This window comes from Drosophila santomea, unplaced genomic scaffold (genome assembly GCF_016746245.2).
Source record: "Drosophila santomea strain STO CAGO 1482 unplaced genomic scaffold, Prin_Dsan_1.1 Segkk83_quiver_pilon_scaf, whole genome shotgun sequence".
Classification (NCBI taxonomy): Eukaryota; Metazoa; Arthropoda; class Insecta; order Diptera; family Drosophilidae; genus Drosophila; species Drosophila santomea.
Window position 1 is genome coordinate 73,320 of NW_025319019.1, and position 27,227 is coordinate 100,546.

The 27,227-nt window shown below is 38.4% G+C and overlaps 1 protein-coding gene across 4 annotated transcripts in view; it reads right to left on the reverse strand.

Moving 5' to 3' along the window:
- Window positions 1–27,227, reverse strand: part of LOC120457834 (nipped-B protein) — a 140,766-nt gene that overhangs the window by 20,084 nt on the left and 93,455 nt on the right. For all 4 annotated transcript variants that reach the window (XM_039645334.2, XM_039645333.2, XM_039645335.1 and 1 more), the window contains 2 exons: window positions 10,758–11,429; window positions 10,470–10,701 (listed from right to left, as the gene is read on the reverse strand). In XM_039645334.2, the coding sequence (XP_039501268.1) occupies window positions 10,470–10,701; window positions 10,758–11,429 (904 nt within the window). The remainder of the gene's footprint in view (window positions 1–10,469; window positions 10,702–10,757; window positions 11,430–27,227) is intronic.

The window sequence follows — 27,227 nt, forward strand, 5'->3', positions numbered from 1 at the left end:
TTATGCTTTCGATGCAGCAAAGCATGAAAGACTTTATGGCCTTCATGCAAACAACTATGCAAGAGCTTATGAGGAACCAAAACATCCTTATTCAAATGCTCGTTTCCTCTAAAACAGTATAATGACTCCCCTAATAATAGCAACCTGGAACGCTAAGGGCGTTTCGCGGCACAAGCTAGAACTTGCTCAGTTCTTAGCCGACAGAAACATTGATGTTATGCTACTCTCAGAGACTCACCTCACTGAAAAGTACAATTTTCAAATACCAGGATACAAATTTTACTTTACAAATCACCCGGATGGCAAGGCCCATGGAGGCACTGGCATACTAATACGATCGCGAATCAAACACCACTTTGTTAGTAATTGGCAAGAAGATTGCCTACAATCTACCTCTATAAGCCTCCAAGGCTATAACGGTGCTCTCACTCTGGCTGCTGTCTATTGCCCACCCCGCTTCACACTATCAGAGGACAAATTCACAACACTCTTCGACTCGCTCGGTGAAAGGTTTGTTGCAGCTGGTGATTGGAATGCCAAGCACATGTACTGGGGATCTCGGATAGCGACCCCTAAAGGAAAACAGCTATACAACGCAATTATTAAACCGCAAAACAAGCTTAATTATGTTTCTCCGGGTACGCCTACATACTGGCCAGCAGATCCTAAAAAGCTTCCAGACTTGATTGACTTTGCCATCACCAAAAGGATATCCCAATCAATGATTACAGCTGAGGCACTTTCAGAACTTTCATCTGATCACTGCCCGGTGCTCTTTAATCTTTTGTACCAACTGCAACACATCGAGCGGCCGTATAGACTCACAAGGAACAGGACCAACTGGGAGAGGTACAAAAAATATGTTTGTTCACATACCGACTTCTCTAGCTCATTGGAAACCGAGCAAGACATCGATCAGTTTGCTGGTAGCCTAGAATCAACACTAGTCGCAGCAGCAAAAGCGTCAACTCCACAAGATACCAACGGATGCAGTAAAAAGTTCAACATGACAAGTCGAGATACCGAACTCCTTGTGCTTGAAAAACGACGACTTCGAAGGGAGTGGCAGGAGCACAGATCACCTGGCGCAAAGAGTAGACTAAAAGCAGCTTCTCGCAGACTTACTAAAGCGCTTAAGAAAAAAGAAGCGGACGCACAACTGCGTTACATCGAGAACCTCACGCCCACCAGCACAAAAAACTCATTGTGGAAAGCCCACAGGAATCTGCAGGCACCAGCAGAAACTGTCGTACCCCTCCGTAACTCTACCGGAAACTGGTCTCGTAGTGACATGGACAGAGCAAGAGTCTTCGCTGATCATCTCAAAAAGGTATTTCAACCCAATCCAGCCACTAACTCATTTACTCTCCCACCCTTAACTGCATCTGAATTAGCACCACAAGATCCCATAGAATTTCGGCCAAGCGAAATAACGAAAGTCATTAGAGACCAACTGAAGACTGGAAAATCGCCTGGCTTCGATTTAATAACACCGAAAATGATCATCGAGCTTCCAATGTGTGCAGTTCTACAAATCTGCCTACTTTTCAACGCTATTACCAAAATTGGATACTTTCCTCAAAAGTGGAAGAAATCAGTTATAGTTATGATCCCTAAGCCTGGGAAAGACAAAACACAGCCATCATCATACAGGCCAATAAGCCTACTTACTTGTCTCTCCAAGTTATTTGAAAAAGTACTGCTGCTACGAATCAGTCCCCACCTTAAAACACACGACACACTCCCATCGCACCAATTTGGTTTTCGGGCAAAACATGGAACTGTTGAGCAGGTTAACCGCATCACAACGGAAATTTGCACTGCTTTTGAGCATCGTGAATATTGTACAGCTTTATTCTTAGACGTTGCACAAGCATTCGATAGAGTATGGTTGGATGGACTTATGTTTAAAATAACCAAACTGCTGCCTCAAAACTTACATAAGCTTCTAAAGTCTTACTTATACAAAAGAGTGTTCGCGGTTAGATGTAGTTCAAGCACTTCAAGCGATTGTACTATAGAAGCTGGAGTGCCCCAAGGAAGTGTATTAGGTCCAATTCTATACACCCTATACACAGCGGACATCCCAACAGACTACCAGCTAACAATATCCACATTCGCTGATGACACTGCAATACTGAGTCGATCCAGATGCCCAGTAAAAGCTACGATGCAACTAGCACGCTATTTAACATGTGTAGAGAATTGGCTTGCAAATTGGCGCATACGAGTAAACGAACAAAAATGCAAACAAGTTACGTTTACCCTTAACAAACAAAGCTGCCCGCCCTTGGTTATGAACCACACGCGCATCCCACAAGCCGATGACGTAACATACTTAGGTATTCATCTGGACAAGCGGCTCACCTGGCGGAAACACATAGAGGCCAAGACGACGCACCTGAGACTAAAAGCAAAGGATCTACACTGGCTTATAAACGTTCGGTCTCCCCTGAGCCTGGAGTACAAAGTCCTTTTGTATAACTCCGTTCTTAAACCCATATGGACCTATGGCTCCGAGCTATGGGGCAATGCATCGAGAAGCAACATCGACATCATTCAGCGAGCACAGTCTAGGATTCTGAGAATCATAACCGGAGCTCCATGGTATCTTCGGAACGAGAATATACACAAAGACCTAAAAATAAAACTTGTCATTGAGACAATAACAGAGAGAAAAGTTAAATACAAGGAAAAACTAGGCTCACATCCAAATCCCCTTGCAAGGAAACTTCTTCGAGTATGCAGCCAAAGTCGACTGCACCGCAACGATCAACCAGCCCAGCGTTAAATTTGTTAGGCCACATAGCACAAATCATCTCATAAAATGATAATTAGCTAGCTTAGAATAAGATTTGAAAACTTATTGTTAGTCTCTTAAGTAAAAGGGAAGATTCAATAAATAAGAAAAAGAAGGAAAAAAAAAAAAAAGAGAACTTATAAATTCTTAGTATTAGAGTTTGAGCGTCGGACAACTTCTAATTTCGTAGTATTTGAATTTGCTCGTCTCTCTGTTCCTTCGTTTCGAGGAACCATTGGAGCAAGGCGACGGTGGCGCGTCGCCTGTGTAGCGGTGCAAGAGTTACCACAAATGTGGCGCGACATCGTCGTCGAGTGCGGTTCAAGGAATCATATAAAAAGAGGTAGTAGTTTGAGGACGATGAGTTAGTCTTGATCGATCGTCGCTACCGTAAAGAACGAAACGCGCTGTGCCCCTATGGATCCTGAACGTAATTCGACATCAGAAGTGGGATCTGGCCCTCTACCTTCATCAGTAGATGGACCATGTCGTGCCATATTGGAACTACAAAATAAAAACTTAATTGAACTAGTGCGGGCCATACAAACAACGACCCCTGACTCAGTTCAACTTCCCAAATATAACCCAGATAAGACTGGCGCCATCGCTTCATCATGGTGTACTACAGTTGAAATTATTTTGAAAGAAAATCCATTAAAAGGCAGTGCGTTGGTAGTGGCCTTAAGTTCTGCATTGGAGGGTAGTGCTTCGCAATGGCTATCCCAAGTGTGTTACGCCGATATAACCTGGCTCGAATTCAAGGAAATATTTATACAACGCTTTGACACAAAGGAAACACCAGCCGCAATGTTTTTAAATATGCTGACAAAGCGACCGACTGATGGCGAATGTCTCGCAACTCATGCAAGCCGTATGGTCACAGAACTTACAACGAAGTGGCGTGAAATGGAAACAGAAGAAATCGCTGTATCTGTGACTCTTGCATTGCTGGCAAGCTTTGATAACCGACTGCAGCGTTTAACTTTCACATCGAATGTTCAATCCAGAGGAGATTTACAGTCCGAATTAAAAGCGTTCACTTTTAATAAAAGGAAAAGCGGCTTTGTGGAGCAACAAACTGAGGCTCATCCGAAACGACAAAAGCCATTATCGATGGAGTGTCATTTTTGCGGAAAATTTGGACATAAGATGTTTGAATGCAGACTCCGGAAACAACAACAGCATGCAAGTAATAATGAACGACATGACCGATACGTGTAACGTGCTACAAGTGCGGAGAGCGCGGACACATATCTACCCAATGTACGCAGAAGGAATCTGATAAGAAGACATTCATCCGGGAAAAGCGAGTGGAGCAGTGCAGCGTTGCAGTACCTAAGGGATATATGAACCATAAAGGCAAAATTTTTGAAGTCACCTTTGATTCCGGAGCAGAATGTTCACTGATGAAAGAAAAGATAATTACCACATTTTCTGGTAAAAGATTGAATAATATTGTTATGTTAAAAGGCATAGGCAGTAATGGGATATGTAGTACGGTACAAATTCTAAGTAACGTTAAAATTGACGAAAACTGTATCGAGATTTTGTTTTATGTAATTGGGGATGATCACATGCAAAACGATATTGTCATTGGTCGCAAAATATTAAATCAGGGTTTTGATATTGCCCTTTCTTCAAAAGAATTTAAAATTATAAGATCAAAAATAATTAATTTATGTACTGGTAGCGAGCCTGCCGATATTGATACCGAGCTTGAAGGACAAGATAAAATAAAACTTAATTCATTATTGTCAAAGTACTCTAATTGTTTTATAAAAGGTATTCCATGCACTAAAGTTAAAGTTGGCGAAATGAAAATTAGGTTAATCGATCCAAGAAAAACTGTTCAAAAAAGGCCCTATAGATTAAGTCCATGCGAGCGAGATTTAGTCCGAGAAAAAATTAATGAGCTGTTGAAATGCAATATAATAAGACCAAGCTGCTCACCTTATGCAAGCCCTATATTGTTAGTAAAAAAAAAGAACGGTTCTGATAGACTTTGTGTTGACTATAGAGAGTTAAATTCAAACACAATCGCCGATAAGTACCCGTTACCACTTATACAGGACCAAATAAATAGACTTCGGGGAGTTAAATATTTCACATGCTTAAATATGGCCAGCGGATACTATCAAATTCCATTAAATTCTGAATCCATTGAGTATACAGCGTTTGTGACGCCAGATGGCCAATATGAGTTTTTGTCGATGCCATTCGGGCTTAAAAATGCGCCCTCTGTTTTTCAACGCTTAGTAATGCAGGCTCTCGGTGATCTAGCCAATTCTTATGTCATTGTCTATATGGATGACATTATGATAACTGCTGCAAATCAATGTGAGGCTTTAGAAAGGTTAGAGATTGTTTTAAATATTTTGATAGATGTTGGGTTTTCATTCAACATAACAAAGTGCTCTTTCTTAAAAACATCGGTTCAATATTTAGGTTTCTGTGTTAGTGCTGGGGAAATTCGTCCAAACCCTCAGAAAATTGTGGCATTGACTGCTCTTCCGCCTCCACAGTCAGTTACGTCACTTAGGCAATTTATTGGATTGGCATCCTATTTCCGACAATTTATAAAGGGATTTTCGCAGTTGATGAAACCGTTATATTTCTTAACTTCAGAGAAAAATAAATTTATTTGGAAAACAGAACATGAAGAAATACGGAGGACTGTTATTTTTACCCTTACTGATAAACCAGTCCTTGTTATTTTTGACCCCAACTATCCAATTGAGCTGCATACAGATGCAAGTTGCAGTGGATATGGTGCAATCTTATTGCACAAAATTGATAACAAACCCCAAGTAATAGAATACTATAGTAAAACTACTTCACCTGCAGAGTCGAGATACCACTCATATGAGCTGGAAACCTTAGCAGTAGTAAACGCTATTAAACATTTTCGACATTATTTGTTGGGTAGGAACTTTACTGTTTTTACCGACTGTAACTCACTAAAGGCCTCAAGAAATAAACAAGATTTGACCCCTAGAGCGCAGAGCTGGTGGGCTTATTTACAGTCATTTACATTCGATATTCAATACAGAGAAGGAAAAAGAATGGCCCATGTTGATTTTTGTCGAGAAATCCCATATCTACAAAGCCAACTTCTGCCGCTAAGGTTACTGAAGAGAAGAGAGTTAATTTGGCCGAAATTTCTAGCAATTGGCTCATTGCTGAACAGCGGCGAGACTCTGACATAGCGGAAATTGTGAATAGATTAAAAGAGTTTTCTCTTGCTGAAGATATCGCAAAAACCTATGAACTAAGGGCAGAAGTTCTTTATCGGAAAATACAGAGAAATGGCAGAACACGTTGTTTACCAGTAGTGCCACGTGCGTTCAGATGGTCTGTCATAAACCAAGTTCACGAGTCAATAATGCATTTAGGCTTTGAAAAGACACTTGATAAAGTTTACGATTTTTATTGGTTCGATAATATGTCAAAATACATCCGAAAATTCGTTGACAATTGGCACACCATCCACATCGACATAACAGGGAAATTAAGTGGCAAGAGTGACCAGAAGGAGTACATTATTGTTCAGGTAGACGCGTTTACTAAGTATGTCTATCTATATCATACCCTTAAGTTGGACAGTGAGAATTGTATAAACGCTGTTAAATCCTCTGTTTCATTGTTTGGAGTACCAAACCGAATAATAGCTGACCAGGGAAGGTGTTTTACCGGAGCGAAGTTTAGTCAATTCTGTTCTGATCACAAAATAAACTTGCACTTGATTGCCACCGGTGCTAGTCGGGCTAACGGTCAAGTGGAACGGACAATGAGCACGTTGAAAAATATGTTAACGGCGGCAGAGACAGGAACGCAGTCTTGGCAGGATGTGCTAGGAGATGTACAGTTAGCAATTAATTGTACAACTAACCGTGTAACAAGGGCTAGTCCTTTAGAAATGTTATTGGGAAGGGTAGCACGGCCTTTAGGCCTAGTTCCACCTAGTGATCTAGAAAATGATGTTGATCTGAAAAACGTAAGGGAACAAAGAACGATTTGATAAAAACAAGGCAAAAATACTTAGACACCAAGTAGGAGATTTTGTATTACTTAAAAGCGAAGAAAGGCATCAAACCAAACTAAGCCCAAAGTTTAAAGGGCCGTTTGAAATTACACAAGTTTTAGAGGGCGACAGATACATCTTAAAATCCTTAACCAATAAAAGAAAATACAAATATGCGCATGAAGATTTACGAAAATTGCCAGAAGGGGAAGTACCTGAGGAGTTGAATGTGTTTGATGATTATAATAATAATTTCGAAAGTAAAAATGAAAATAATGTTGAAGATGAAAGTGAAAAGGAAAATATTGAAGATGTTGAAGTAAATGTTGAAGGCGAAAGCGAAAAAGAAAATATTGAGAATGTTGAAGTAAATAAAGAATGTGAAGCACACCAATAAGGGTGATGAAATGAAGAGTATTAGAAGCAATATAATGCAAGCACAAGTGCAAAACTTACTAGAGTCTGTTTTGATCATGGCGTGTGGTGCATTTTATTGAGTTATTCTAATGTTGAATAAAGAATGTTGAATAAAGAATGTTGAAGAAAGAAGGTAAAATGATGAAATAAAAGAAAAATAAGAAAGAAACGAAATAAGATCAAAGAGAATGGTAAAGATTATGTTTAAATATGAAGGTTTGTCACTATAATGTTAAAGGATAACTAATTAAGGAAATAAAGTTTATTGTGCTATGGACAAAAAAAAAAAAAAATAATAAATGAATAAGAGTAACTTGAATTATGGAACTTTATACACGAGGTCGTGTTAGAGTCAGGATGGCCGTGTCGGAGAATAGAATATTCTTGATTATTCTTAGTATTAGAATTTGGTCGTCAGAGAACTTATAAATTCTTAGTATTAGAGTTTGAGCGTCGGACAACTTCTAATTTCGTAGTATTTGAATTTGCTCGTCTCTCTGTTCCTTCGTTTCGAGGAACCATTGGAGCAAGGCGACGGTGGCGCGTCGCCTGTGTAGCGGTGCAAGAGTTAGCACAAATGTGGCGCGACATCGTCGTCGAGTGCGGTTCAAGGAATCATATAAAAAGAGGTAGTAGTTTGAGGACGATGAGTTAGTCTTGATCGATCGTCGCTACCGTAAAGAACGAAACGCGCTGTGCCCCTATGGATCCTGAACGTAATTCGACATATACATATATTCTTGATCAGAAACCTATGCAAGCTAGAGATTAGACATGTAGATTCCAGAAGAGCATCGCAAGTTTGTTAACTGATGTTGCCACGCCCAGTCGAACGGCCAGAAGCTGTTCAAACCTGCCACTTACACATTTTTCAAAGTTTTTGTTGATGGAGTTTTGAATTCTATTCCAGTATCTTAGGTAGCCATTAATAACCTATCTAAGAGAATTATATCTTCCATGTTCCAATGTATGCAGATTACGTTTTGACTCACAGTTATGACTGCAGGAAAAATGGATAAATATAAGTAAATGGTAATCATAATATACTTTTTCTAAACCCCTATAAATGCAACTTTATGTCTTTTTATCTAAGAAATATTTTTCTCGGGTCCAAGGCCAATCCTCTTGAACGTAAGAATTTTGCAACACATCAAGGAATATTATTTACTCACAACCAAAAATTTTCCAATCACATTGGCATTTTTGTTATAAAGCAAAAGTAGTCCTTTCACTTGTCAAGCACTAGTCTAATAAATTTGAAGATTCCTGCCAGAGCAACTCCTAATTTTTGGCCTATTTTTTGAAATGTCTGCAAATTAAATTTTAGGGAGCAAAATCCTATCCGTGCTTTATGTGCTCTGTATAATAATACTTCTTGTATTATATTGTTAACTTAGCTTGGATGGGCAAAGACACTATTTGTATGATATCTCAATATTCTGGTTCCAGAGATCCAGGTACATACGGACCGACGGACATGTCCAGTCGGCTATTGATCTTGATCAGCAATATATATATTTTATATGGTCGCTTCCTTCTGCCTGTTACATACTTAGTAACATTGTGACTGGTATAAATCTCAATTAACTCAACAAAAATTTGTGAAACCAAATGAAATTATATTTGTATTTCTGTAAGATATTGTTAAGCTAAATAAGTCAAACCATACACTGGGAAATAGTAAATATTTATTGCGAATTGCCAAACTAATCGAGACACTCCTTTCATGCAAAAAGCATTTATCCATGTAATTACGGCCAACAGTCATTGAACTCGCGCGTTAAAAACTCCCGAGATTCCCTGGGGCTATACTAATTAGATAGATTTTTATTCTATGTATTCTACAGACATAGATAGCTATCCTGATCTTGCAAACATAAAAAACTGCAGCAGCTACGATTATGACAGAGTTACAATACGTTAGAAACCATTCGCTTACTGGAAACTATGGCAACAATGATGTAGCTTTGAAATTATTATAAAACACATTAACAAATTGTCCTTTCATTTTTCAGACACACACTACACAGATTATGGAGTTAAGGGCAGTGCAGAGTGGTTGCGTTTTAATTTTTCGTGAACAGTCTGATAAATATAACTCTTATTTTCGCGCTCTTTATAAAGTGTTCCCAACGGAATTTGTTACTGAATACATCATCGCATAGTACTCTTAAAAAAGATGGATCCGGGGAGTAAGGCGAATTGGAAGGACCCAGCCTTAAAAAATTAACATTTAACAAGAGAGAACGGGTCGATTCAGCTAGTGGATATTAGTAGAAAAATTCGACAGGCTCAAGAAAAAACCTCCAACCAAATAAACAAAAGAAAAATCAAAAAAAAGTGTTAGGTCGCCGATAACTTTTTTCTTTTACCTGGGAAATAAGTTGTCTGTATTGTGCTCCCTACGGTGGTCCATCAAAACACTTTAAAATAAGACTACTACAACGTCACTAATAGAATAACCCCTATATTTATCTATATCTCTGAGGCTTTGTATTTTTTATTCTGATTAGGACCTTTTTGTAACTACGATCTTAAAAATATTTGATGGGTGGAGAAGTTACTATCAGGGATGAATTTACGAAACTTAACGAACTTGAAAAAGGGTTACAATTTACACTTTAACACATGACGACATATACTTATTTAAGAGTTTTAATAGGAATACGATAAAGCGGCAGATTGTTTAAAGAAATTAGTGATTTTTGATATAAAAGCTAGAAAGTTCAGTGACATAGAGAGAGCGCATGTTTGTCGATTTATTTGCCACGCCAACTCTAACGCCCACAAACTGTTTCGCCCACACTTTTGTAAAATGTTGATATTTTTTCAGTATTTTATTAGTAAGGTAATGCCTACCCTAACGCCAAAATACCGCATAATACTCCCACGCCCACACCTTTGGGAAATGTTTTGATTTTTTTTTAATTATTTATTATTTAATATTTATATTTATATTTAATATTATTTATTATTTAATTTATTAGTCTTGCAAATTTCTAACGATTTTCAAAAAAACTTTTTGCCACGCACACTAAACCGCCCACAAGCCGACAAAAACTGTCAGTGTTGAAGAGCCTCCTTCGCACTTCCCCTAGCTGAGTAAGGAGTATCAGATAGTCGGGGAACTTGACTATAGCTTTCTCTCTTGTTTTATATCATATATTTATTATATGGATGTACTATCCATATTACAAAATTGTAAAAATTATATTTATTGTGTTAGCATACCATTAGTCTTCCGATTCTTCCGAGTTTTAGACTTCCTGAAAGTAAACCCTTTTTTGTCATCATTTATCCTACGCCTTTGATATATGACATCCCGATACCATTGTGCCAAATAAAAATGTCTAGCATAGTCCCAGATTAAGTTTTCTTCTTGAGCATTTACTGCTAAAAAATCGAGAAGAATTTTTTGTAAAAAATCTGTTCGCTGCTCCTCGGGCTCTAGTTCAAATTGATCCTGCAATGAACGAACGTAAGATTTTTGTAAACTGTAAAACCGATATTGTTACTTACACTGTTTGATGGTACATCTCCCTCCTTTTCTTGCTCTAATTTGATGGATTTAATCATTGAATCAATTATGTTAACCCTACATCGAGATTCTACTGTGTCTTTTCGCAATCGAGCTGCTACTATGCCCAGGTAATCCAGAGATACTAAGCGGATGCTTTGTTCTATACCCTTATCAGACACGTAGCGAACCAGCATAGTTCCCAAGAGCGAAAGCAACAATTCAGATGCAGGCCATTCTGGTTTGTTTACGGTGGCCAGTAAATCATGAATAAAATTTTCAAAAAGTGGTCGAAAATCAGTTTCATTAGACCGAGATTTGCATTTATTAAGGAAAGTTGTTAAGAAATTTCCACCAATGCTGACAGCTACATCATACTTTTGTAAAACCAGTAGATCCTGACTATGCTGTAGCACTTTTCCTTCTTCTTCAAAAATATTGCCCTCTTGCGGTTTGTTACTAAATTTTCCATTATCACAAAGTGAATCTGGTAATATTGTTGCGCATTGAATTAACTGCAACACAAGGGCGGTAACCATTTGAATATTTCCTCCACTGTTTGTAAGTTTATATGGGCGAAGGTTTTTTTTTGATGACGGTAAGCGATCAATAGATGTCAATATGTCCCCCAAAATGCTGTTTCTTATTTTATCGTATCTTTCCTTGCGAAAAATCTGAAATGTAATCAAATTATATTTAAATATATTATATTAAACAAAATACTGTGGAGTCATTACATTTGTTAAAGTGAATTTGTAATATTTTAGGTTTTATAACTACCGACCTAGGACCGCTAACGCGTATCGTCCGCTTTAATTTATTTATAGCTTTAAGAGCGGCAGAAAGTCAGAATAAGAGATAATAGGATAAAGTCTATTATAGTCGAAACTTAATAAGAACTATTAATAATCGGTCATGCAACTCATAGTTAGAGCTACAATGATTTAAAATTAAGGGTAAGTAGTTTCTAGTGAATCTGCTTGGAACAAAAAAGTTTAGCCGACAAACCATGTCGGGACTATTAACTTCACCACAAATACGATTACAAATAAAGACTGTTCCGGGCGCCGTTTTACGGTTAGCTAGGGAAAGTATGTTAATTAACATTAGTTAGCATTAGTTTACTGGAGATAAGGAGATAATACAAGGCTTGTATCCCAATTTAGACATCATAAGTCAAATAGTAAGTCACTGGTTGTGAAATCAGTGCAGATAAATCGGAATCTCTAGCAATCCCAGGCTGGACACACTTCACAGTGGGGATTGATCGGATTGCTCCGAATCTTTTTTAGCTATCGATCTCAGCAATATTTAAGGGCTTGGTGCGATCGACAGCTGATCAGCTGTGGAGTCTTCTTGATCACTTGCCGGAGGCTGCGAGGAGCCTACCTCCAGCGGATTCATTGCGATTTCTAGGCTCCTCGAATCTAGCGCGGAATGCAGATCATCAGCTCAACGAAAACTCTTTCTAGCCACCCCAAAATTGCTGATCGGTCCCTTAAGTTTGGAGCATGAACAAGAAAGGCATCACAACAGAAAGGCATTTCAGAATGCTGAGATAGTATGCTCAAGATAGTATGGTTCGTACAATGGTTTTCAATTAAAAATGCAGAATAGCTAATATAAATAATGTAACGTTTGAATTGTTGAAGAACACCTTTTTCAGTTAAAAGCGTGAAAGCGTAAAAGTATGCTTTGCTATCTGACAGAAATATTTAGACCCTTAAAAAAAGGGATCGATATAGACAAATTTTACAATCAAAGATAGCTGTGGATAAGTTTTGGTATATATTGAAGAGTAACTGACGACATTTCTGGGTTTTTTTTTGTGACTCAGCATGGTATTTTTTAGGTTATGGTCAAAATTTTGTCCGTTAGACCTATAACTTCTCAAATAGATTAACAATTAGATTAATTTTATAATTATTTTGCCGCTCTGGATACACTGCTTTTTCCGCACCGCTTCGTGGAGCGCATGGCGAAGGTTTAATAATTTACAAATGATCATCTAATGCGAATAAATGCGCAAAATATTGCGAAATGCCATTTCCATTGTAAATGCTTTTGGCCGTACATATGAGCAATTTTTGGTAGTTTCTGGAAATAACTCTTCAATTCTGAAAATTAAAAAAACTTCGATAGAAGAGGAAACGATATAATTTTATTAAGTGGATACATTTTTAGAAAAATTAGACTAGCGACTTCCTCCCGGTTGAGCTTTAGTTTATATATAAATAGCATTTATACTCATTTCAAAATCTTCTTCAAAGGTAAATCGTATAAAACTGTTTTTGTTCGTCTGAAACGTTGCCGATGCTGAGAACAGCCCTAACGGAACTACTGGCATAACCCGTATTCTGGCACCGTAGAGATATTGTAAGCCTTTGACTTGCTTCTTCCACAGAATTTGGAAGAGCCTAGGCGTCGAATAGAGCGAGTTGTTCGTAGCTGTTCGAAATTATAATTATTCCGTGGCATTGGGTAAGCGACCTTTTTAGACCGCATTTAAGTCCGCACACAGTCTCTAGTTGCGCGTTTTCTTCATCTCCATGACTATGTGTGAGCTGTATGAGCCTTTCAGGTGCTCTATTAAACACATTTAAAGGACTTTAATTTCTGTTGTGTTGCTTGCCCGGTGAATTCGTGGCCGGCGCATTTGATTTTCTCCCGGTTTTCGTGAGGAATTTCGAAACTCTACCATTGATAGTATCAAGAAGATGATGCCGAAGTAGACTTCTACCTCGAGTTTCGCACTGATCGCGCTGTCCTTGTAATCCTTTCCCAGGCAGTCAGCTTGTTCACTAGTTCTTCGCCGCCGAAGTTTAGTGTTGCCCCTTGCGACGCTCGCTCACCTTTCTGCGGCTGAGATCACTGGCCGTTTCCCGTTCTCTCGAAGCATTTAAAGTAACCGCTGATTCCGGCAGGCTGCCCAGGGTGTCGTGCTTTTGAGTCTCGGGATGGCCTCTAGAGGGTTGGGTTCTGTCACCTGGGCTGGACCGGATAAGGTGGTCTCTACTGGACCTGAGACGGTGCCCCTTGTTCCCCAGTCTTTTTACACCTTCTGCACGAGACCTGTGCCGGCTAAACTTGTGCTTCTGTTTCTTGTGCAGCTCTTTGTACACGTTTGTGTTTTCTGTTTGTTCACGTGATACGTTCTTCGCAGGTTGGGCAGTTTTCCTTGATGATCTCCGACGTTTTCTTCTTTCCGTATCCCAGGAGCTTTACCAGGATCTGCATCTCAACCGTAGTCCGTAAATGCTCAAAAAATCATATTTAGGTTAGGTTTTATGTTCGGATCTGGTCTTACAGGGTGTGTTTCTTCCAACTCGGGCGGTTTTTTTAATCACTCAAAGTATTATTCAGCCAATGTCTTTGGATGTACCAAATAGTGTGTGTGCGTTAGAGGTTCAGGACTTGCGATAGGAGAATTAAGTATATTAGAGTAAACGGATATACTAGATTCGTGGAAAAGTATGTAACAGGCATAAGGAAGCGTTTCCGACCATATAAAGTATATATATACTTTATCAGGATCAATAGCCGGGTCGGCTATTGGCCATGTCAGTCTGTCCGTATGAACGCCTCGATCTCAAGAACTATAAATGCTACAAACATTAAGCATTCAGCTTCCGGAGACATGACGCAAGTTAGTTTCCAAATAATGCCACGCACACAAACCGCCCAAATCTTCCACGCCCATAATTTAAAATAATGTTTAACATTTTTTTATTAGTCTTATAAAATTCCATCGATTTTCAAAAAACTGTTCGCCACGTCCACTCTAACACCCACAAACCGCACAAAACTGTCACGCCCACACTTTTCGAAAATATTTTGATGTTTGTTATTTTTTTATTTATCTTGTAAATTTCTATTGATTTGCCAAAAATCAATTTGCCACGTTCACTCCAACGCCCAAACTAACACGCCACCATTTTAAATTTTTTTTCTTTTAATTTTTTTTCTGTTGGGTACATCCAGAGTTGTGTAGGGTGTGTGGGTGTGTTTGGGTGTACATGTTGTATGTGTATTAGTGTGTAGGCATGTGCTTAAGTCTTAGGGACTTATGGATATGTCACTCCCCCAATCATTGAATTTGGCCTGTCCTCAGGTCGTTAAATTTGGATATATCATAACATTGTTTTCTGGTTGAATATTTTCCTTGACATTAGTTTCAAGGTGCGGATGTTCTTCTTTTTGTTTACAGTATTTGACAATAATTTTCTTAGGTATATTTTTAAAATTATATGCTAAATACAGAGTCAAACTAATTATCATGATGACAAAAGTTGTAATGCATATAATTTGGAAAAAGTTGAAGTGTTTTAAATGCAATTTTATCATTTCTTTTGTTTCTAAGTGATTTATTGGTTCTAAACGTGTAACATTGTTGGTGATATAAATCGTTTGTGTAAAATCTGCTACATTATTAGAAATTAGGAATTCATCTATTTGCATGGTACAATTTTTAATTTTAATGATGTTGTTTCCTGATATTAATATTTTGTTGTTGGTACAATCTTGGTTGACAACTGTTTCAGAAATATTCCATGTTAAAAGTATATTTGGTTCTATATAATTTATTTGGGTTTTAATGTATTTGCATTAAGTTTGCTCTTGTTTAATAAGTCCAACAATACATTTGTCGAATATTAATTTATCTGTATCTTTATGAAATACTTGGTTATTGAATACATAAAACTTATCGAATATTGGCTCGGTTAGAATATAGTTATGTTCATCTGGGTACGGAACTATTTGAAATATCGGAACTTAAGTGACCTCGCTAGGAACGTGGGATATAATCAAAACTTCGTTCGTGTCTGTCTTGAGCCAAGTTGATGTTTTTATCTTTAGCCTTTTTTCCGAATTTACGTGTTTCAAATAATCATGTTTTAGTAATTTTGGGTTAAAGATTCCTAATCTGGTTAATTGCATACCTAACTCGATGTCTTCTATGTATGCTCTAAACTGCTTTAGGTTGAATATCAGTATTGAAATTTGTTGGTTCTGTTCTTTTTCCACCTTGAGCCTATTAATTATGTCTATTGTGTGGGGCCTCGTGGTGTAGTGGATAGCGCAACTACCTGCTAACCACGGGGTCGTGGGTTCAAACCCCACCCATGACGAGAGCATGGCCATACAAAAACTTCCTCTCTGAAATGCTTTTCTAACTTTAAAAAGTATTCTTCCACATAATAAATGACTATTACAACAATTTTCGGCAACTTCCACTTGCCCCAACGCCCCGCCCCCCTTCTCACTACATGGGAGAAAAACGGGGGCACCCACATAGTACCAAGCGCACCCTGTGTTTTTCTGCGTAAAGCAACAACACCCAGCAGGGCGAGCGCGCGTTACTAGACTGTTCGCTTTTCTACGAATAACAACACAACACCATAGACGCCAATCCCCGGTGGCGACAGGTGGCAGCCCCACCACTGGGATAAGCCGCATCTGGCCAATCACCAGATAGGTCGAAAAACTTACAACGATTACTGAAACTAATACGAAAAGTTCAAACATAAAAACGTTCCCGAGAGAAATAAAAAGGAATTAAAAAAAAAAAAAAATACCGCTATTGATTATGTCGATAACCATGTTTAGATCATGGGTTTTAACGGAGTCTTCTGACATGTTATTAATTTTTCCTCTAACTCCTCCCTGTCGTCTTCATCTAATGTACCATAGAGGTATTTATATGCCTTCCCTACTACGTTCAAGAGACCTCTTTTGCTTCTGTTAATAATTCTTAATCCATTTATTTCCCGTTTTAGTTTATCGACTAAATATTGTATCTGAGGTACATTGGGATAGTCATTTGCTTCAGTTACTAGATTTTCGAACATAAGCATTGTCTTTGTTATGTTTATAATCAAATAGTGGTATTCGTAGCTGGTTGGAATTTCCATCGTTCCGGTTTGGAATATAAGGTATCCATTTTTCGCACTTATTGGGTTTACTTCGATGTTGCTGCATTTGACCATAGAGATAAGTGGTTACATGCAACTAAGCATTATTAGAAATATATTGCGTACTTTGCGCTTCTCTGGCTGGTGTAGAATTATCATATTTGCTCTTATTAATCTTTTTTTGTTTCTTGAATTTTGATTTATAATGAACGATTTTCCTGCCGCCTGTTTCCTCAAAATGTTTACTGTACACTTGTTCCAATCCTTCCTGTCTTTTGGTGATTGGTGATTTTAATCCTTATAGTGGAGCGGATAGTGGAGCCTGTCTATATTTTATTTCAACTTCAAAATCGTGCCTATTCTTATTAAGATATTCGATCTTATCAAGATATTCGATCTTATCAATTTTGTTTTGTTGTACGTTAAAGTCTGGGCTGCCTGCATATAGAAAAATGTCTGCCGGAGATCGTTTTGTACTATTATGTTTAGTTTTATGATTATAGACGTATAAGATTGTTTCGAACCTTGTAAACCTATCTTCGATATTTTGTTCACTACCGATGATTCTTAGCTTTTCGTTTACGGTCTTGTGAAATCTTTCTATATCGGATATTTTTGCTGATTGTTACAGAAATTTGTACGCCTTCGGATCTTAACCAATTTTGCAAAGCTATGCACATAAAAGCTGAATCTTTGTCTGCTTTAATTTCTTGTGGCTTTCCCATATCATTGAATATTTTAGTAATGGGTCTTTTAGCTTCTAGCCAATCTCTACTTTTTACTTCAATTAGTGAGGCAAATTTTGAATAAATATCAATACAAGATAAGAAGATCTGGTTACCCGTGAGATAAAAATCTATCACGTATTTTTCCATTGTGTTAAATATTTCTGGTGTTATTTCAAATGTCAATTTAGTGTCTCTATGTTCTGTTTTTGCCAGATTACAGATTTCACATTCGTTGATAATATTTTGAATTAGCTTTTGACAATCTGGGTAATAGTATTTTTCTTTAAACCAATTAATGGTTTCTTCTATGCCTGTATGTAAAAGTTCCTTCTGCTTCCTTAGGATTAAATCCTTAAATTCCGCATAAGTTAGTATATCAATTAGCTTCGTGATACATCTCAATAGTTTTGTGAAATTGTTAGGGCTTATGATTTCGGTAAATGCCCTCTGGAAGATCCGAAAATCCTCATCATAAGGGAAGTAAATTGCGCATTTCTTGGTGCACACATATTCCTTAATGAGGGTTTTGGCGGGTTCAAGTGTCATTTCTTACAGATTATTTTAATCTTTAGTTTTTGAAAGTAGTGGCTTAAATTTCTTGTGTCACTGTCGCCTTTTTCTATCTTTATTTGTCTAGAGAAGAAATTGATTGGTCTCTCCGTTATGGATATATAATTTAAATTAACTTCATTAGCACTATGTATAGTTGCGTCTGCGCTGTTTGCGACTTCGCCAACCATGACTTCTTCTATCTTTGTGCGGGAAAGAACATCCGCGACATAGTTTTCTTTGCCTGGAAGATATTTTATTTTATAATCGAATTCATTAAGTTTGATTTTCCACCTTTGTAATTTCATGTTCTGCTCTTTGATATTATTCAGCCATACCAATGGCTTGTGATCACTCATTATTTCAAATGGCCTGCCGAATAAGTATGACCTGAAATATTTTGTCGCCCAAACTATAGCTAACAATTCTTTTTCAATGGTAGCATAGTTGATTTCGTGTTCGTTCAGCGTTTTGCTGGCATAACAAACGGGCTTATGGTTCTCTGAGAGCACTGCACCAATAGCTACATTACTCGCGTCAGTTGTTAGAGAAAAAGGCTTCGAAAAATCGGGGTAGATTAATATCGGATCTGAAATTATCAAAACCTTTAGTCTTTCAAATTATTCGATGTAGTCTTTACATTTAATATCTATTACAGCACCTTTCTTTAGTGACCCTCAATCATGGGTTTAACTATCTTGGCAAAGTTAGGAATGAACTTGCGATAGAACCCACATAATCCCAAAAATGATTTTATCTGTTTAGGTGTCTTAGGAACCGGAAAATTTGTGATTGCATTAGTTTTGTTTTTGTTCGGTTTAATGCCATTTGTTGTGACAATATGTCCCAGGAATTCAGTTTCTTTTTTCATGAATTCACATTTGTCTAGCTGCAACTTCAAGTTGGCGTCTCTCAGTTTCTTGAAGACTTTCTTTAGAGATAAAATATGTTTCTCCAATGAAGTGGAGTAAACAATAATATCGTCCAAATAGACTAAACAATCTTTGTAGATCAAATCTTCCAAAAGATTATTCATACATCTCTGAAAAGTAGCTGGAGCATTCTTTAGGCCAAAAGGCATACGTGTATATTTGTAATGCCCATGCTTAGTTGAAAAAGCTGTTTTTGCAATAGAATTTTCGTCCATCTGGATTTGGTGAAAACCCTTAGCTAGATCAATGGTGGTAAAATATTGGCATCTACCCAATTTATCCAATATCTCATCCATTCGAGGAATGGGGAATTTGTCATTAACAGTTATCTCGTTTAGATTCCTGTAATCAACTACAAACCTAAATTTTTGTTTCCCAGAGGCGTCTGCCTTCTTGGGGACCACCCAAATAGGAGAACAATAAGGGGACTTCGATTTGCGAACGATCCCTTGCTCTATCATTTCTTTGATTTGTTTGTTGACTTCTTGGTCAACACTTTGGGGGTACTTTTAGGGTTTACGGTATACTGGATCCTCATGCTGAGTCTGGATGACATGTTTAATAGTACTGGTGAAGGTCAAATTTTCGCCTTCCTTGTACTGAATGTCTCTATATTAGTATAGAACTTTCTTTAAACATTCAATTTCCTCTACATTTAGATGTTCGAGTCTGTACTCGTTACATTCGCGTAACTCATTGTTGATCGCGAAGTTGACTATATCGTTATCAACGGACATGGGATCGAGATGTGTTACATTATTGTCCACTGTGTCACTAACAACTTTTGAAGTGAGGCATTTTGGTAATGCGGTCTCCTTCTTCTGTTGTTGATGCTTTGGTTTAAGGCACTTAGGTGCGGTTTTAACCTTTTGCATCTTTGGATTGATTTCCTCTACTGGAGCAGAATCAACCTTTTGCTGTGGGTCGAGGCATTTAGATGCGGTCTCGCCCTTCTTTTCTCCCTTCTTGAACCTACCGTCTCGTTATCATAATCTATCTCAGCTTTCGTATCCTCTAGATACTTTCGACCTAACAGGAAATCATAATTGTCGGAAAATTTGTGGATATAGAATTTCTGATCAGACGGACATACTGAAGTGGGTTTCATTATTATGCTTTTCTTTAATTTTATTGCCCCTTTAATGGTATACACTGTTAGATCTTCTTCTTTTTCTTCTAAATTTTCTAAATTTTCCCTTATGATATTGATGGATGAAGCTGTGTCGATCATTCCCTTGTAAATTTTGTTATGATAACCTATTCTTACATGGGGACTGGTACGTCCTCCTGTGTCACTTGAGTGTCCGAGGCAGTTTGATGAAAATTTACATCCATTCTGCTTTGGCCACTTTGACTCTCACGTTGTCTCTTTACCGGCATCTTACCGTTAGTATTATTTGAAGTTGAAGGTTGGAAATTAAGGGAATTGTTAGAGGATTGTTTTGTTGGCCTTGTGTTAACTCCCTTCTAAACGTGTAATAATTTCTCCTTTGATTAACCGGTATGGGAGGAGTGGAATACTGATTTTGATTTATTGTAGGTTGATTCGAATTTTGAGGTTGCGTATTGTTATTCTGATTCGGTCCAGGATAATAATTGCTGTGATTGTAATTTCTATTATTGTAATTTATTTGATTATTGCTTTGACTATGATTTCCCCTGTTCCTGCGTCTGTTCCCTTCGGATCTATTAGAACGCTGATTTTCTGGACTGGCGTCATAGAGGCTTTTTTTTAATTTATAAATAGTATCAATATCTTTGCGCCAATGACATATAAATTCTATCCGGCAGTTTTCGATCTATTACAGATTTAACAGTTCTTTTTAACATTTCAGTGTAATTTGATTTATCTACAGGGTCGCTTTCTAATTCTAACTTGTCAAACATAATCCAATATTGTGATTCGAGCTTCTCGATGAACTTACAGATGCTTCCGGGGTATGATGTATCCTCCAGTTGTCTTATAAGTTTTATGTAGGGCCTGTGATCTTTGAATGCCATCGCCAGGACCGTCTTTGTATCCAGCCATGTGTTTACTCTTTCTTGGGTCACGACCTCCAATGCTGCATCCACTAGTAACCGTTTTACTGCTCCGTAGATAACGTGTGCTTGTCTGGCATCTTGGGTAGAGTATAAGTTGAGTAGCTGCTCGATCTGGGTTAACAAACACAGACAACTGGCCCATTGTGCCATCGTAGTAGTTCAGTTTTTTAATTTGATTTAATAATTGATTTAGGTGGGTTTCCGAAAGTTGCGGAACTGCCATGGTGTATTTGTGTATGTTTCTGGATACACGGTGTTTATTTTAATATTTTGTTTTTAATTTCCGGAATTAAAAATTTTAATTAATTCTGTTTCCGACCGCACGGGATTTTAAATTGTTTTGCAGATGTTACTGACCACACGAAATTTTTTCTTGAATGCTATTTTCACGTAGATTCTTTTGCGGATCTCAAAATAATTTTAGATTCACTGTTTTAATTCGCCGATCCTGGATAGCTAGTTGTATAGCGTATCCTTCAATGGATCAGTACCGTACTAAATGGAACAGATCCTACCGACTGCGCCAATTAAATAATCGCAATACTCATATGTAAAAAAAAAAATAAATTTATTTAACTGAATGATTACAATATTTTTAGTTGAGAAGAACACCGACCCATTATAATTAGGTCTCAAACTGAACTCTGATAATTACTCTGATTTGATTGACGTTCAAGCCTCGGTTTCGAGCTTTTCTAATATGGACTTTAGACTTTAGGGTTCTGATCAAATGAAGAGAGAAAGCTTTGGAGTTGCTAACTTTAATAGTCTTTGCATTTCTCTTGGATTCAAGTGCATTCGCTCTTGGATACAAGTGCTCTTAGATTCTTATAATTTTGTTTATTGAAATCTAATACTTCTGTTTTTCGGGATTGCGAGTCCGAGCTTTGAACGGGGAACGAAACGATGATGCGAGGGCTTAAGCATAGATTGTTTAAATTAGACAACGGATGTTTAGTCTACCAGTGGGTGACTTATCAGGTATCTGGTATCTGTTGGGTACATCCAGAGTTGTGTAGGGTGTGTGGGTGTGTTTGGGTGTACATTTTGTATGTGTATTAGTGTCTTAGGGACTTATGGATATGTCACTATATATAACTTCTTCCAACAGATAGAAGTTGCAAACGTATCTAATATACCATTTTACTTTAAGAGTAACGGGTATAACTAGCGATCATTGAACGTGAACATACAAAAGTTTAGATATAACAAAAAAAATGTTGGCACTCTATCAAAATATTTGTTTGATTTCTGGTTCGTTCAGGAAACGACATCGTCGAAAGCCGAAGGGCTTTCGATGTTTTTAAGCAACTTCAGTGCCATGTGATCCATCACCACTTTAAAATGGAAGCCCTCCAGGTATTGCTTTAATTTTCGAATTGCCCACTTTTTTAACTTTTTCGGTGTTTTATGTGAGAATTGCACCAATCCCGTAGTCGCTGGCGTCCGTTTGCAGTACAAATATTTTTACGAGGTCTGGGCACCCCAGAACCGACCAGTCCGGTTTTCACTTCCTCAAAGGCCTGTGACCACGCCCATTTGGTACCCTTGCGGAACAGGTCGTTGAGTGGCTTCATAATGCGCGAGAAGACAGGCACGAAACGGTACAATGACGCCACTACAAGGTATTGCCCTAGCTATTGGATTGACGAGGGTGGTTATAACTGGACTGTAGCTGCTACTTTGTCTGATTTGTGACGCGGTGTCTTAGGTACAACAGTTCTGGCAGAAGAATTGACATTTTTTAAATTTATCCTTAGGTTTGCGTTCTTTAAGCGGCGAAACCCTTCTGTGAGGTTTATTTTGTGTTCATCTAGGGTGCGACCAAGGGTTACGATGATATCATCTTGGTACGCAAATGACATGTGGCGACACTTCAATCACCTAATCCTGTTGAAACGTTGCCGATACGGAGTGTAATCCAAACGGCATCACTCGCTACTGGAACAGCATTATCCCGGGAACCGTGAATGCCGTGACCCCTGGACTTGCTTCTTCATTTATATGCCATCTAGACAGCTTATAAAGCGCGTCTTCCTTAGTTGTTCGATGACCTAATTTATTCGTGGCATTGGGGGGTATCCTTTATGGATTTCGCTTTTATTTGCTTGAAGTTATCTTCTTCACTGCTGCCCATAATCGATTAATTTGCCAGATAACCCCACGTCTGCTCTGACTGGTGGCGCCGGTACCACGCCTGCTCGGTCCTTACCCATTACCATGCCCTTACCATGCCATTGACTGGTTTACGTACGGAATCTCCGACACAGTCGACAGAGATTTTACCACAACTCCCGCCACGCACGCTGGATTTGGTATTTTGGAGTACGTTGAGTGTGTCTGTGCCAGACGTTCCCATTTTTTAGTTTTCCTGGGTATTGGCCTCTGCCATTTGTGTGGGAGAAGCGGTAATCCGGCTGGCTCACTGCATGTCCCCTCTGAAACGGTAGAACTGCTCAGTCCATTCTCAGGTCTTATCGTTTCTTCCCCCACTGACGGCGGTGATCTTCTTATATATGCAAGGTGGTAGACCCTGTTGACGTTGGCGGTTGAAAGACGAAGAAACAGTTGTCCTGCTCTATTTGCTTTCTCTCTCTGTTTCGGTTGTGTTTGTCGGAAGCAGTATTCCGGTTTGCTCGCGGAATGTGTCCGTCGACTCCGGCGTTGTCCTAATGGTGAATCTGCTCCGTTTATTCTCCCAATGTCTTTCCCATAGTAGCTCGTAGATGCTGATTCACTGGAATTTACATCCAACATGATTTCGGCCCATTTTTCATCCCAATTTCTCTGTTTTTTTCGGATTCTCCTGAGAGGTGTTAGGTGCTGTAAACTGCTACATTCCCATATCACCGAAAAACTTATTGAACGTCCGTCTTGTAAAACTCCACTTTCGGAACGCCCAACCTCGCGACTATGCGTTCCCTAAATGCTTTATGTAACGCTTCCGCCGTGTCTGTTCGCAAAAGTACCAAATTCGTCAATTTAGAAAATCTGTCGATCAGCACCAACAACATATTATTTCCATGCTAAGACACTGTTGCCGAGTGGTCTTCCGGGATTTTTGTCAATACTTGTTTCGGCTCCATTTAGGATCCGACTGGAGTACGAGATACATTTTTAGATATCTTCAGTATTATAGGTGAGAATGGCATCTACACAGCCATTGACGTGAAACAAACAAACACAGCGAAATAAGCCTTTACTGGGGGTCTACCACGCAATCTGTAGTTAACATAAAATGGTCCACAAAAATCAACACCTCAAACTCTGAAACGGTCTGCAGGCAAGTTGCCCATGATTTGGCCTAATAATTTTGGCTTATATTTGAAACGCAGCCGCGAACATCTGCCGAGCACATTTTTCAGCCAAATTTTTCATATTTTCGTCATGAGGCAAACAAAGAGGAAATTTCACATCGCAGCGAATGTTACTCTTCAGTAGCATAACACCTAGACCAATGACTTTGAAATATATTCCACGATATTTTTCGTTGAAATCTATTTTCTTGCATTATTTGAACTATTTTCCAAAAGGCATGTCTTCTTTCAATGGCCGACACGACATGAGAATTGGGTCGATAATTTCTGTAGCAGAACCCCATGACGCTACTATTCGAATAATTTTAGAGAAGGAAGATATTCGTTCAATTAGTTCTAAAATTCTATTTAATATTGCCTTTTCATAAACTACTTTGTGAAGTGAAACACATTTTTTATTTTCTGAGCTTTGTTCTTCTGCGCACAGCTCAATTCTCGTGCATCATCCATAAGCGTCACTCGAAGCGTTTACAAAGCCATGAACTTGCAATTGATTGTATTGACATATAGACGTATCGAGGCCGCTTTATTCAGCTGAGATCACGTAAAGTATCTATAAACTGAACCCACTCTGTATGAAGATAAGCAGGAATCGTCTCGTCCCAATCTAGTTTCTGTTTCCACAATTTTTGCAGCAGAATTTTTGCTTTTGTGATATGTCCTTCTGCTGCAATCCAAGCGAGTCGAATAGTCGAGACGTAACTGAAAAAATGTTGCGTTTCGTCGGCTTTATCAACATAAATTCATCCACCTCAAGATTGTATCTAAATTCATCCACGCTCGGTACCAACCGTGTGCCGAGGGTCTTCATTGAGCTTGTCTCGTCGACCTTTAATATTTTTTCGCCCTCATCAGTGCACAATTTTGGATGATTACAAGCCGATTTTGCCAATGGAAAATCTCCTGACAGTAAAACTTCTTTAACTTGCCAATTTTTTGTAGACCTTCATATGTGACAGCGCCATTAAGAATGTCATATACATACATAAAAACAATATTTTATGAAAAAAATTTTTTGCTAACTCAAATAGGCATCTAATTGCCAAAAACTCTGCTGATGCTGTGCCATATGTTACCGTATTAAGTATGTACGTTTGCACTGGCTGCGAGCTTTTTTCTCTCCAGAGAATTAGCTGAAAATTGCGATCTTCATCAACTATGTCGATTCATTTTAGAATTGTCGGCTGTTACAGCGAATTTATTTAATCTAAAATTTAGCAATGTTAAGTTGTCGATACAATGTAAAGCTCCCTCTGAATTGTCGGCCCAACCATGAGAATTTAATTTAATGAAAAACCTGTTATGTTTTGCTTGAAGCATCAAACACGACTCGAAGTTTGGTTGAGGTGCTTTCAGGTCTCAAGACGCATTGATGGGGGATGAAATATTGCTGTCTTAGAGGAGCAGATTCTATAATAGTCATATGACCCAGATCTTTGTACTCTTTTATAAATGTTATGATACATATTTGACAGTGCAAATAACGCCTTTCTGCCGTTTAAAATAACATGCCAAGTATACTAGCATCCTTTTTAAATAGGAGTCTGACTTGAAATCGGACCGAAGGCAAACGTTGGACATAAGAATATTTTCGCACTCTCTTTGTTCAGTTGTTCTATGTGCAGCATTCGACTCATCTGGTGTTCTGTCTAACTCTCAAAAGCGTTCCACCGATGACCCGAGAGAACATTCCATTTTTTGAGCTACTATATTACAGCCCAATTGTCGATGATTTAATTTTCCTGTAGATTTGTCGGATACAATCCAACCGAACAAGGTTTTTTGGATTGAAGAAAGCTCTTAAAATCAAAGAATGCAAATCAATCTTTGCAGGTTTATGAAACTCTGGATCGGCCAACTCTATGTTTACAGGTATTTTCAATTTGTCAGAAGGCAGCATTTTCCCAGGCTAACACAAAGATATATTATTAAATACCCAAAAATCGGTTGAGAAGCCATACGAATTTAAGCGAAACTGGACATAAGTGGATACTTTGGGTTTTATTGATGTAGTACATTTACCTACTGTTAGGGCTGACCTTTCTTGCTGCAATCTTAAATGTTGCACCCCAGATTAAGAAATAAAATTAAAATGCGCCCTTGAATCCAACAAGGCTCTGGCCACATTAACTTGGCCAAATTGATCCTTGACCTGAACACTCGCCGTCGATAAATTAACTTGGTCAGTGCTAAGCACGTGACCTGTGTATGCGGCACTAGGAATTTGTTGAGCTCTTGACTCATATATATGAAGTAGGGAATGGTGAGACTTTGTGCACACCGGACCCTTCAAAGCTTTACAATTTAAACCATTTGGCCACTATTTAAACAATTAATGCATAGTTTATTAGCCTTCACAAATGCAAAACGATCTGCCACAGAAAAATAGCTAAAGGAGGGACACACGGATAAATTTTCTGTTTTAGGCTCTGACAAAAATTGCACTGAATCTTGTTTTCTTGATAGATTTCTGCAATGCATGATTACCCTGTGCAAACGAAAACGAAGCCATACTATGCCCCTTTCGCCTTCTTTGACTCTTCTGCTGCTAAATATTGATAGCGCCTATTTAAATGAGTAGAGCAATCAGACCAGCAAGGCAGCTTGTCGAGATCAAGATGTCCTTGGTATCCAGACTTGGTTGCTTGGTCCACCTTAAACATGAAATGGTTTCACCAATCCAAACGCTTCATCTGATAGAGATGACAGCAAATAATTAAATTTTTTACCTATGTACACCCTTTTTGTAAGAACATAAGACTTTGATGATTCGTATATAAAACCAACCATAGCAGGAGAAGGGGTACTACCATCTTGTCTAGTCAGACAGAACGCGACAAAGAAAATGCAAGTCGACCATAAACGTGTGTCCGATGACCAGTTCAGTGGCCCCATTCGGTCACAGAGAAATTCTACTCCAGTATCGGCACAGTTCACCGAAGGGGTATTGATTAAGGAACACTCCTGAAAGAAGAACTACAATCATACCGG